Source organism: Pongo pygmaeus, chromosome 15 (assembly GCF_028885625.2).
Source record: "Pongo pygmaeus isolate AG05252 chromosome 15, NHGRI_mPonPyg2-v2.0_pri, whole genome shotgun sequence".
In the NCBI taxonomy this organism is placed as follows: Eukaryota; Metazoa; Chordata; class Mammalia; order Primates; family Hominidae; genus Pongo; species Pongo pygmaeus.
In genome coordinates this window covers 35,679,472-35,692,671 of record NC_072388.2, presented here as the reverse complement: position 1 = coordinate 35,692,671, position 13,200 = coordinate 35,679,472, and the positions used below count along the sequence as shown (strand labels likewise).

General features: G+C 35.6%; 1 protein-coding gene across 19 annotated transcripts in view; it reads right to left on the bottom strand.

Annotated features, from left to right (window-relative positions):
• The window catches only part of MIPOL1 (mirror-image polydactyly 1), a 406,056-nt gene that overhangs the window by 234,297 nt on the left and 158,559 nt on the right, over positions 1-13,200 (bottom strand). For 17 of the 19 annotated variants that reach the window (XM_063651559.1, XM_054448526.2, XM_063651565.1 and 14 more), the window contains one exon: positions 1,868-1,975. The exons of the other annotated variants lie outside the window; for them this stretch is intronic. In XM_063651559.1, coding sequence (XP_063507629.1) covers positions 1,868-1,975 — 108 coding nt within the window. The remainder of the gene's footprint in view (positions 1-1,867; positions 1,976-13,200) is intronic. 19 annotated transcript variants of the gene reach the window in all.

Below are 13,200 nucleotides of genomic sequence, written 5' to 3'. Positions count from 1 at the left end.
GACAACAGAAAAATTTGAGACTTTTGCAAAAAAACGATGAGCAACTAGAAAAGATTTTAATATAGTATATTTGTCAGGAGTGAAAATATAGCTACATTGTTTTAAATTGGATAGTAGTCTTCAGTTAGCAGAAATTTCTATCTTACGGGGGTTTAATGTTTGTTTTCAACTTATCTATTTCCAGCCTGGCCAACATGGTGAAACCTCGACTCTACTAAAAACACAAAAATTAGCCACGCGTGGTGGTGGGCACCTGTAGTCTCAGCTACCCGGGAGGCTGAGGCAGGAAAATCACTTGAACTCAGGAGGCAGAGTTTGAAATAAGCCGAGATCACACCACTGCACTCCAGTCTGGGCAATGGAGCGAGACTCTGTCTCCAAAAACGAAACAAAACAAAAATTATTCCATCTATCTCTTTATTTCTCTCCATAAATAGCAGCTATCATTTCATTAAATTAAACAGAAACACAACCAGAAGTGCCAGAATAAAGATCATGAAATTAATATATACTTAACAAACTAGAATTTTTATCTTAGGTGCTGTTTTAAATGGAGACTGCCATATCATATTAAGCCCATTAAATCTGTCCCCTAACACTGACAATAAATTAGCACACATTATGGAAGCTGCTTTTCAAATACTGTTTTCTATTTTGCAAGTATACATTTTAAAACATTATTATTAGTTTTCATAAAATAGTAAATTCCTTGGGGGTAATCAGAAATAATCACAGCAATCTATAATTTGTTCCTTTCTCATTTACTGTTTTCATCTATCTAAAACAGAAAAGTGCATTAAACAAATATAACAAAGTTATTATAAGCCTACCACTAAGAATATCAAAATGAAGTTAAATATAGTTTGTGGAAAAACCTGACTTCTACCAAATCTTATACATCTTAGATTAAAAATATTTTCTACATTAAAATGTCACCATTTTCCTCAATTTTGGTACATGATTCCAGCTTAGTGAATTACACAGCTAATGCCATGATATTGCTCTGTAATATGCAGCAAAAAAACAAATTTAAGACAGCAAAGTAGAATATAACATTCTTGGTAGCAAATCTTTTCTTATTGTACAATAAAAATAATGATGAATCTTTTCTGTTTCTCATGGATTTCTTTTTTTAAACCTTAACAGGTTAGCATGAGAATGCAAGCACCTTGAGAGTAGAGACAACTACTGTATACAGGCACTATACTGGGAACTAGGTAAAAGATAAAAAGTAGGATGAAAAGTCACAAGCACCTTAAGAAAAAAATATAATTAGTAGAATTAAAACCATGTCCTTTTTCATAATTAATCTATATTACAATGAGAGAGAACTTTTTGTCATGAAATGTGTATTTCACTTGTTTAAAGTTCTAGTTGAATTTATTATTTAACATCTTTCTTTCTCTTTTATTGTAACATTCTAAGTACCTCTTCATTTCCCAAACACATTCACATATTCTTCAAGGACTGTCAGTTCTGTGAATATTACAAGTCCTTTTAAAAATTATTATAATAAATATTGATGCAAAGCAAAGGCCCATGATTTAATTTTTTTTCTTTTAGTATGGTCACTTTTTATTAACTACAAAAGGTAATGATATAAAAAAGAAACAGAATAAACATGTACCAAAAGTTATTAATATACCACCACTCAAAATTCAGAAAATGTGTTGTTTTCACGTACACATACATGAAATAAAATAATACCATAACAGAAGGGTGCTGTATCTGTGTTTAAAGAAGGGGTTGTTGGCAAACACCACAGCTCACTTCTGCTGAAATGTACACAACTGATATATGCAGCACAGAAAGCTGGCACCAAGGGCTTACAACCTTAATTTGCCTGCAAGAAGGAACGGAGATTTACCTTCAGAGCACGTTCTTGATTGTTTTCAGCAGTCAGATGTCTCATGTTGTTTGCTGAAGTCTGGTTCTGCTCTTTCAGATGATGAAGCTCCTGCTCTAACCGTTTGCACTGCCACAGGGGAAGAATCCCATTAAGTAAAGGAGTTATAGCATTTTTTTCACCAAGCCACATGAATTAATGTAAATAATATCATTGTATTCTCTAAAAGACAAGGGTTTTTTTTTTTGCAACAAGAATGGTTAAGTAAAAGTAATGTTAAATACAATAAATAAAAACATTGCTTATAGTATTCTAAAAATTCAATTATAATTTTCAGTTAGTTTATTAATCTGAATGTTATATAAATCACAAAAATAGTTTTATAAAATTAAGGTCAAACCATATTTAAAATTATTTTCTTCTTTGACCAAATGGTTCTGATTATCTATCTGTTGGCTGAATAAAAGTGTGCTTCTAAAAATCATATTGGATTCTAAATAAACTACAATATGATATTGTATGATCACATTTTATTAATACTTAAAAATTATAAGGTATACGTTCAGAAATATTTCTAGTTTTTAGAAATATCTAAGGAAACAATTTTATAGGGAAAAAAGCAATAGCCAAAGAGTGCCAAGACTTCGAAATAGATAAAGAATTGAGTGTTTTTAATTTCTCCCATTTTGACCAAATTTTACTTTTAAGTAAAAGTGGTAACAGATATGTGAAATGACCACTTTCACCTATTTGGAATACAAGTAAAGAATATAAGAGAATATAAGTAAAAAAAATAAGTAAAAGTTTCAATGAGCCAATAGAAGCATCTATGTTCAAAAAATTTTTGAAATATCTTGCCATTTGAATATAAGATTTCAATATAAATATGTAAAACACTTCACATAATAATTACACAGGCTATAAAATGGGGTGCTGCAAATCAGGACAATAGGAAGATACATGGAGGATTAAAGAAATAAAGTACTAAACCCATCATTGAGGAAAACACTAAAAACCATTCCTTAATTTATCTATTTTAAAATTAGAATATTTACAAAACAACTAATAAGGACACATACTGATTTAAGATCTGGAAAAAGTTCTTTCTAGATTATTTGACAAATGGATAGTTGTCATAATGGATGAATAAAAAATCATTACTTATTATGTTACAATCATGAAGCAGCTACCATCCAAAATGACATTTCTTACTACTCTGATTTCTTCTGCCTCTGATCCAAATCATATTAGGCTGTACGTATCACTATTTCACAACTTTGAGTAATATACAAAATGTTTTAGAAGAAAAAGTCTTACCAGACTCCTGATATTGACTTAGATTGCCGAATGATGTTTGTGTACAAATATGAAATTGAGTATACACACTTCATGCATATATAATACAATTATAAAATCAAAACACACTTAAAAATAAATAAAATAACCATAATATCAAGGCATTTCTAATCAACATTAATTTAATTTAGCAGATAGTTTTGTTGAAACTAAATTCTCCAAATATGATAAAATACTGACTCAGTGCAGACTTTTTTACATTGCCATGTCTATTCCATCATGAGGTGTATGATAACTTAATTCACCTATCACATTTTTAAAATTTACTTGAAAATTTTGTGACACATATTATGTGGCATTTATTTTCAGGAGACACATGATCTACATATTAAACTATATCTCTGTATTTTATAGCCAGTAACAAAATATTTGGTCAGAATGCAATCAAATCACAGTGTGTGTTACTGAGGACACAAATTATGACCCAAGAAAATGAATGCGGCATAGCACTAACTGTCATGGTACAGTAGAGATATTCCCTACTAAATTATCTTTTACATTTTCAATTAAATTTAATACAAAATTATTAAGATTAAAATGTAATAACTAAGTATGATCTATAAGGATTCAAAGGTGGGGCAGATTATTTTGGCTATGGGAGAAAGAATGTTTCATGGAGCTGCTGACATCTGAGTTGGGCTTGTTTTGGGCATGTGATTTTGTAAGCTGACACTGGAGAAAGAAGAATACAGGGGAAAAGAAATGAAAGTAGAAACTTAAGAAGTGTATCTGAAGAAAAAGAGGAAGCATGGTCAAGAGTTGTGTGACCACCTATTATTTTCATTCCAAATAAATCAGAAATCACCCAGGAATAGGGATTTTTCCAAACTACATGGTAGAAACATAAAAAATTCACTCATTCATGCTCAAGAAATAAATGCTAAATGTTCTTGTATAATAAATATTTGTAGCATATTTAACTACATTAAATGTTTATTTAAATTTATGTAATCCTATATTATTTCTTCATTTGACATTATCCTTGAAAATCCTAACATATTCCCCACAATTGCATATTTATGTATAATTTCTACTGGTTTCTTTTTAGTTTTATTAAACTCTGTAATTTTGAAATTTATTTTGAAGCAATGGGATTGAACAGTTTATTCATCAGGAAGTGGCACACTATATTAATTACTGTCACTCTATAATTTCATAAAATAGTTATAAAGCAGATAAAGATCCTATCCTTTAATCACATCTCAAATTTTATTGATATTCTCACCAAATTAATTTCTCAAAATGTTTATATTTTTAATTGTTAAATTTGTCATTTAAATGATACAGAAAGGGCAGGAGTAGCTATGCTTATATCAGACAAAACAAATTTCAAGACAAAAACTCTAAGGAAAGACAAAGAAGGTCATTATATAATGATAAAGTGGTCAATTCAGCAAGAGGATACAGCAATTTTAAATATATATGCACTCAACATTCGAGCACCCATATATATATAAAGCAAGTATTATTAGAGCTAAAGAGAGATATAGGCTCCAATACAATAATAGCTGGATATATCAACATCCCACTTTCAGAGATGAACATATTTTCCATAAAGAAAATCAACAAAGAAACTTCAGACTGAATCTGAACTATAGACCAAATGGATCTACTAGACAGTTACGGAACATTTCGTCCAACGGCCGCAGAATGCACATTCTTTTCCTCAGCACATGGATCATTCTCATAGGTAGATCATATGTTAGGTCACAAAACAAGTCTTAAAACATTAAAAAAACTGAAATAATTCAAACATCTTCTCTAACCACAATAGAAGAAAACTAGAAATTAATAACAGGAGGAATTCTGGAACTACACAAACACACCAAAATTAAACAATATGCTCCTGAATGACCAGTGGGTCGATGAAGAAATTAAGAAGAAAATGGAAAAACTTCTTGAAACAAATGATAATGGAAACACAACATGACCACAGGATACAGCAAAAGTAGTACTAAGAGGGAAGTTTATAGCGGTAAGAGCCTACAGCAAAAAAGAAGAAAAACCTCAAACAACCTAACAATGCATCTTAAAGAACTAGAAAAGAAAGAGCAAACCAAACCCAAAATTAGTAGAAGAAACAATAAAGATCAGAGCAGAAATGAATAAATTTGAAATGAAAAAAAAAATACAAGGGATCAATATAACAAAAGCCAGACTAAGAAAAAAGGAGAGAAAATCCAAATAAGTAAACTCAAAGATGAAAAGAGATACTATAAACAATATGACAGAAATTCAAAGGATTATTAGTGGCTACTGTGAGCAACTATATGCCAATAAATTGACAAATCTAGAAGAAATGGACACATTCCTAGACACAAACAACCTACCAAGATTGAGCCAGGAAGAAATCCAAAACCTGAACAGACCAAGAGCAAGTAATGAGATGGAAGCCACAATAAAAATATCCCAGTAAAGAAAAGCCTTGGACCTGATGGCTTCACTGCTGAATTCTAACAAATATTTAAAGAAGAACAAATACCAATCGTACTCAAACTATTCTGGAAAACAGAAGAAGAGGGAAGACTTCCAAACACATTCTACAAGGCCAATATTATCATAATACCAAAACAACACAAAGACACATCAAAAAAAGAAAACTGTAGGCCAATATCTCTGATGCATATTGATGCAAAAATCCTCAACAAAATACTAGCAAATGTGTTCAACAATATGTTAAAAAGATCATGCATCATGACTAAGTGGGATTTATCCCTGGGATGCAAGGATGATTCAACATACGCAAATCAATCAATGTGATACATCACATCAACAGAGTGAAGGACAAAAACCATATGATCATTTCAATAGATGCTGAAAATGCATTTGATGAAATTTAACATCCCTTCATGATAAAAACACTCAAAAAAAATTGGGTATAGAAGGAATGTACATTAACATAATAAAAGCCACATATGAGAGATCCACAACAAACATCATACTGAATGGGGAAAAACTGAAAGCCTTTCCTCTAAGATCTGGAAAACAACAAGGATGCCCACTTGCACCACTGTTATTTAATATAGTACTGGAAGTACTAGCCAGAGCAATCTGACAAGAGAAAGAAATAAAGGGCATCCAAACTGGAATGGAAGAAGTCAAATTATCCTTGTTTGCAGATGATATGATCATATATTTGGAAAAACCTGAAGATTCCACATACACACAAAAAAACTGTTAGAATTGATAAACAAATTCAGTAAGGTTGCAGGATACAAAATCAACATACAAAACTCAGTAGCATTTCTATATGACAACAGTGAAAAATCTGAAAAAGAAATTTTAGAAAACACTCCCATTTATCACAGCTACAGATGAAATTCAATACCAAGAGATTAATTTAACCAAAGAAATGCAAGATCTCTATAATGAAAACTATAAAGCACTGATGAAAGAAATTAAAGAGAACACCAAAAAATGAAAAGACAGTCCATGTTCATGGATTGGAAGAGTCAATAATGTAAAAATGTAGGTGCTACCCAAAGCAATATACAGATTCAATGCAATCTCTATCAAAATACCAATGACATTCTTCACAGAAATAGAAAAAACAATCCCAAAATGTATATGGAACCAGAAAAGATTCAGAAGAGCCAAAGTTACCCTAAGCAAAAAGAACAAAACTGGAGGAATCTCTTTACCTCACTTTAAATTATACTACAGAGCCAGAGTAAACAAAAGAGCATGGTTCTGACATAAAAACACATAGACCAATGGAACAGAATAGAAAACCCAGAAACAAATCCACACACCTACGGTGAACTAATTTTTAACAAAAGTGCCAAGAACATACACTGGGGAAAAGACAGTCTCTTCAATAAATGGTGCTGGGAAAACTGTATTTCCATATGCAGAAGAATAAAACTAGACAACCAACCCTTGCCATATACAAAAATCAAATCAAAATGGATGAAAGACTTAAATCTAAGACTTCAGATTATGAAACTACTACAGAAAATATAAGGGAAAATCTCCAGGACATTGGTCTTAGCAAAAATTTCTTGGTTTCCGTTCCAAGATAGCCAAATAGGAACAGCTCCAGTCTGCAGATCCAAGTGTGATCCACGTAGAAGACTGGTGATTTCTGCATTTCCAACTAAGGTACCTAGTTCATCTCATTGGGATTGGTTAGACACTGGGTGCAGCCCACAGTGGGTGAGCCAAAGCAGGGCAGGGCGTTGCCTCACCTGGGAAGCGCAAGGGGTCGGGGGGATTTGCCTTTCCTAGCCAAGGGAAGCAGTAACAGACTGTACCTGGGAAAATGGGACATTCTGGCACAAATACTGTGATTTTCCCACAGTCTTAGCAACCAGCAGACCAGGAGATTTTCTCCCATGCCTGGCTCGGCGGGTCACATGCCCACGGAGCCTGGCTCACTGCTAGCGCAGCAGTCTGAGATCGACCTGTGAGGCTGCAGCTTGGCTGGGGGAGGGGCATCTGCCATTACTGAGGCTTAAGTAGGTAAACAAAGCAGCCCAGAAACTTGAACTGGGCAGCGCCCACCACAGCTCGGGAAGGCCTACTGCGTCTATACACTCCACCTCTGTGGGTAGGGCATAGCTGAACAACTGGCAGCAGACAACTTCTACAGACTTAAATGTCCCTGTCTGATAGCTTGAAGAGAGCAGTGGTTCTCCCAGCATGGCATTTGAGCTCTGAGAATGGACAGACTGCCTCCTCAAGTAGTCCCTGACAATCATGTAGCCTAACTGGAAGACACCTCCCACTGGGGCCGACAGACACCTCATACAGCTGGATGCCCCTCTGGGATGAAGCGTCCAGAAAAAGGAACAGACAGCAATATTTGCTGTTCTGCAATATTTACTGTTCTGCAGCCTCCATTGGTGATACGCAGGCAAACAGGGTCTGGAGTGGACCTTCAGCAAACTCCAACAGACATGCAGCTGAGGGACCTGACTGTTAGAAGAAAAACTAAGAAACAGAAAGGAATAGTTTCAACATCCACAAAAAGGAGACCTACACCCAAACCCCAACTGTAGGTCAAGAACATCAAAGACCAAAGGTAGATAAATACATAAAGATGGGGAGAAACCAGAGCAGAAAAGCTGAAAATTCTAAGAACCAGACTGCCTCTTCTCCTCCAAAGGATCGCAGCTCCTCACCAGCAATGGAACAAAGCTGGATGGAGAATGACTTTGACAAGTTGACAGAAGTAGGCTTCAGAAGGTCGGTAGTAACAAACTTCTCCAAGCTAAAGAAGCATGTTCTAACCCATGGCAAGGAAGCTAAAAACCTTGAAAAAAGGTTAGATGAACAACTAACTAGAATAAACAGTGTAGAGAAGACCTTAAATGACCTGATGGAGTCGAAAACCATGGCACAAGAATGTTGTGACACATGCACAAGCTTCAATAGCCGATTCAATCAAGTGGAAGAAAGGGTATCAGTGATAGAAGATCAAATTAATGAAATAAAGTGAGGGGAGAAGTTTAGAGAAAAAAGGGTAAAAAGAAACAAACAAAGCCTCCAAGAAATATGGGACTATGTGAAAAGACCAAATCTACATTTGATTGGTGTACCTGAAAGTGACGGGGAGAATGAAACCAAGTTGGAAAACACTCTGCAGGATATTATCCAGGAGAACTTCCCCAACCTAGCAAGGCAGGCCAACATTATTCAAATTCAGGAAATATAGAGAGCACCACAAAGACACTGCTTGAGAAGAGCAACCCAAAGACACGTAATTGTCAGATTCACCAAGGTTGAAATAAAGGAAAAAATGTTAAGGGCGGCCAGAGAGAAAGGTTGGGTTACCCACAAAGGGAAGCCCATCAGACTAACAGCGCATCTCTCGGCAGAAACCCTACAAGCCAGAAGAGAGTGGGGGTCAATATTCAATATTCTTAAAGAAAAGAATTTTCAACCCAGAATTTCATATCCAGCCAAACTAAGCTTCATAAGTGAAGGAGAAATAAAATCCTTTACAGACAAGCAAATGCTGAGAGATTTTGTCACCACCAGGCCTGCCTTACAAGAGTTCCTGAAGGAAGCACTAAACATAGAAAGGAACAACCAGTACTAGCCACTGCAAAAACATGTCAAATTGTAAAGACCATCGATGCTATGAAGAAACTTCATCAATTAATGGGCAAATTAACCAGCTAACTTCATAATGACAGGATCAAATTCACACATAACAATATTAACCTTAAATGTAAATGTGCTAAATGCCCGAATTAAAGGATACAGACTGGCAAATTGGATAGAGCCAAGACCCATCAGTGTGCTGTATTCAGGAGACCCATCTCACGTGCAGAGACACACATAGCTCAAAACAAAGGGAAGGAGGAAGATCTACCAAGCAAGTGGAAAGCAAAAAAAAAGCAGGATTGCAATCCTAGTCTCTGATAAAACAGACTTTAAACCAACAAAAATCAAAAGAGACAAAGAGCACTTTGAAAGGCCAAGGCGGGCGGATCACAAGGTCAGGAGCTTGAGACCATCCTGGCTAACATGGTGTAACCCGGACTCTACTAAAAATACAAAAAATTAGCTGGGTGTGGGGGTGGGCGCCTGTAGTCCCAGCTACTCGAGAGGCTGAGGCAGGAGAATGGCATGAACCCGGGGAAGGCGGAGCTTGCGTTGGGCCGAAATTGCACCACTACACTTCAGACTGGGCAAGAGCCAAAAAAAAAAAAAAAAAAAAAGAGAGAGGGAGAAACAAAAAAGGCCATTACATAATGGTAAAGGGATCAATTCAACAAGGAGAGCTAACTATCCTAAATATATATGCACCCAATACAGGAACACCCAGATTCATAAAGCAAGTCTTTAGAGACCTACAAAGAGACGTAGACTCTCACACAGTAGTAATGGGAGACCTTAACACCCCACTGTCAATATTAGACTGATCAATGGGAGAGAAGGTTAACCAGGAGAGAGAAGGATATCCTGGACTTGAATGCAGCTCTGCACCAAGAGATCCTAATAGACATCTACAGAACTCTTCACCCCAAATCAACAGAATACATATATTCTTCTCAGCACCACATTGCACTTATTCTAAAATTGACCACATAATTGGAAGTAAAGCATTCCTCAGCAAATATAAAAGAACAGAAATCACAACAAACTGTCTCTCAGACCACAGTGCAATCAAATTAGAACTCACGGTTAAGAAACTCACTCAAAACTGTACAACTACATAAATGCTGAACAACTGCTCCTAAATGATACTAGGTAAATAATGAAATGAAGGCAGAAATAAAGATGTTCTTTGAAACCAATGAGAACAAAGATACAACGTAACAGAATCTCTGGGACACATTTAATGCAGTGTGTAGGCGGAAATTTATAGCAGTAAATGCCCACAAGAGAAAGCAAGAAAGATCCAAAATTGACATCCTGCCATCACAATGAAAAGAACTAGAGAAGCAAGAGTAAACACATTCAAAAGCTACCAGAAGGCAAGAAATAACTAAGATCAGAGCAGAACTGAAAGAAATAGGGACACAAAAAACCCTTCAAAAAAATCAATGAATCCAGGAGCTGGTTTTTTGAAAAGATCAACAAAATTGATAGACTGCTAGCAAGACCAATAAAGAAGAAAAGAGAGAAGAATCAAATAGACACAATAAAAAATGACAAAGGGGATATCACCACTGATCCCACAGAAATACAAACTACCATCAGAGAATACTATAAACACCTCTACGCAAATAAACTAGGAAATCTAGAAGAAATGGATAAATTCCTGGACACATACACCCTCCCAAGACTAAAACAGGAAGAACTTGAATCTCTGAATAGACCAATAACAGGCTCTGAAATTGAGGCAATAATTAATAGCACACCAACCAAAAAAGTCCAGGACTAAACGGATCACATCCGAATTCTACCAGAGGCACAAAGAGGAGATAGTACCACTCCTTCTGAAACTATTCCAATCAATAGAGAAACAGGGAATCCTCTCTAATTCATTTTATGAGGCAACCATCACCCTGATACCAAAGCCTGGCAGAGACACAACAAAAAAAGAGAATTTTAGACCAACATCCCTGATCAACATTGATGCGAAAATCCTCAATAAAATACTGGCAAACCGAACCCAGCAGCACATCAAAAAGCTTATCCACCAAGATCAAGTCGGCTTCATCCCTGGGATGCAAAGCTGGTTCAACATATGCAAATCAATAAACATAATCCATCACATAAACAGAACCAATGACAAAAACCACATGATTACCTCATTAGATGCAGAAAAGGCCTTTGACAAAATTCAACAGCGCTTCATGCTAAAAACTCACAATAAACTAGATATTGATGGAACGTATCTCAAAATAATAAGAGCTATTTATGACACACCAACAGCCAATATCATACTGAATGGGAAAAAACTGGAAGCATTCCCATTGAAAACCAGCACAAGACAAGGATGCCCTCTCTCAACACTCCTATTTAACATAATGTTGGAAGTTCTGGCCAGGGCAATCAGGCAAGAGAAAGAAATAAAAGGTATTCAATTATGAAAAGTGGAAGTCAAAGTTTCCAGATGACATGATTGTATATTTAGAAAACCCCATCGTCTCAGTCCAAAATCTCCTTAAGCTGATAAGCAAATTAAGCAAATTCTTAGGATACAAAATCAATGTGCAAAAATCAAAAGTATTCCTATACACCAATAACAGACAAACAGAGAGCCAAATTATGAGTGAACTCCCATTCACAATTGCTACAAAGAGAATAAAATACCTAGGAATACAACTTACAAGGGATGTGAAGGACCTCTTCAAGAAAAACTACAAACCACTGCTCAACGAAATAAAAGAGGACACAAACAAATGGAAGAACATTCTATGCTCATGGATAGAAAGAATCAATATCATGAAAATGGCCATACTGCCCAAGGTAATTTATAGATTCAATGCTATCCCCATCAAGCTACCAATGACTTTCTTCACAGAATTGGAAAAAAAACTACTTTAAAGTTCATATGGAACAAAAAAGAGCCCACATTGCCAAGACAATTCTAAGCAAAAAGAACAAAGCTGGAAGCATCACGCTACCTGACTTCAAACTACACTACAAGACTACAGTAACCAAAACAGCATGGTACTGGTACCAAAACAGATATATAGACCAATTGAACAGAACAGAGGCCTCAGAAATAACACCACACATCTACAACCATTTGGTCTTTGACAAACATGACAAAAACTAGCAATGGGGAAAGGATTCCCTATTTAATAAATGGTGCTGGGAAAACTGGCTCCCTTCCTTATACCTTATACAAAAATTAATTCAAGATGGATTAAAGACTTAAATGTTAGACCTAAAACCATAAAAACCCTAGAAGAAAACCTAGGCAATACCATTCCAGACATAGGCATGGGCAAGGACTTCATGACTAAAACACCAAAAGCAATGGCAACAAAAGCCAAAATTGACAAATAAGATCTGATTAAACTAAAGAGCTTCTGCATAGCAACAGAAACTACCCTCAGAGTGAACAGGCAACCTACAGAATGGGAGAAAATTTTTGTAATCTACCCATCTGACAAAGGGCTGACATCCAGAATCTACAAAGAACTTTAACAAATTTACAAGAAAAAAGCAACCCCATGAAAAAGTGGGCAAAGGATATTAACAGACACTTCTCAAAAGAAGACATTTATTCAGCCAACAGACACATGAAAAAATGCTCATCATCACTGGTCATCAGAGAAATGCAAATCAAAACCACAATGAGATACCATCTCACACCAGTTAGAATGGCGATCATTAAAAAGTCAGAAAACAACAGATGCTGGAGAGGATGTGGAGAAATAGGAACGTTTTACACTTGTTGGTGGGAGTGTAAATTAGTTCAACCATTGTGGAAGACAGTGTGGCAATTCCTCAAGGATCTAGAACCAGAAATAACATTTGACCCAGCGATCCCATTGCTGGGTATATACCCAAAGGATTATAAATCATGCTGCTGTAAAGACACATACACAGGTATGTTTATTGCAGCACTATTCACAATAGCAAAGATT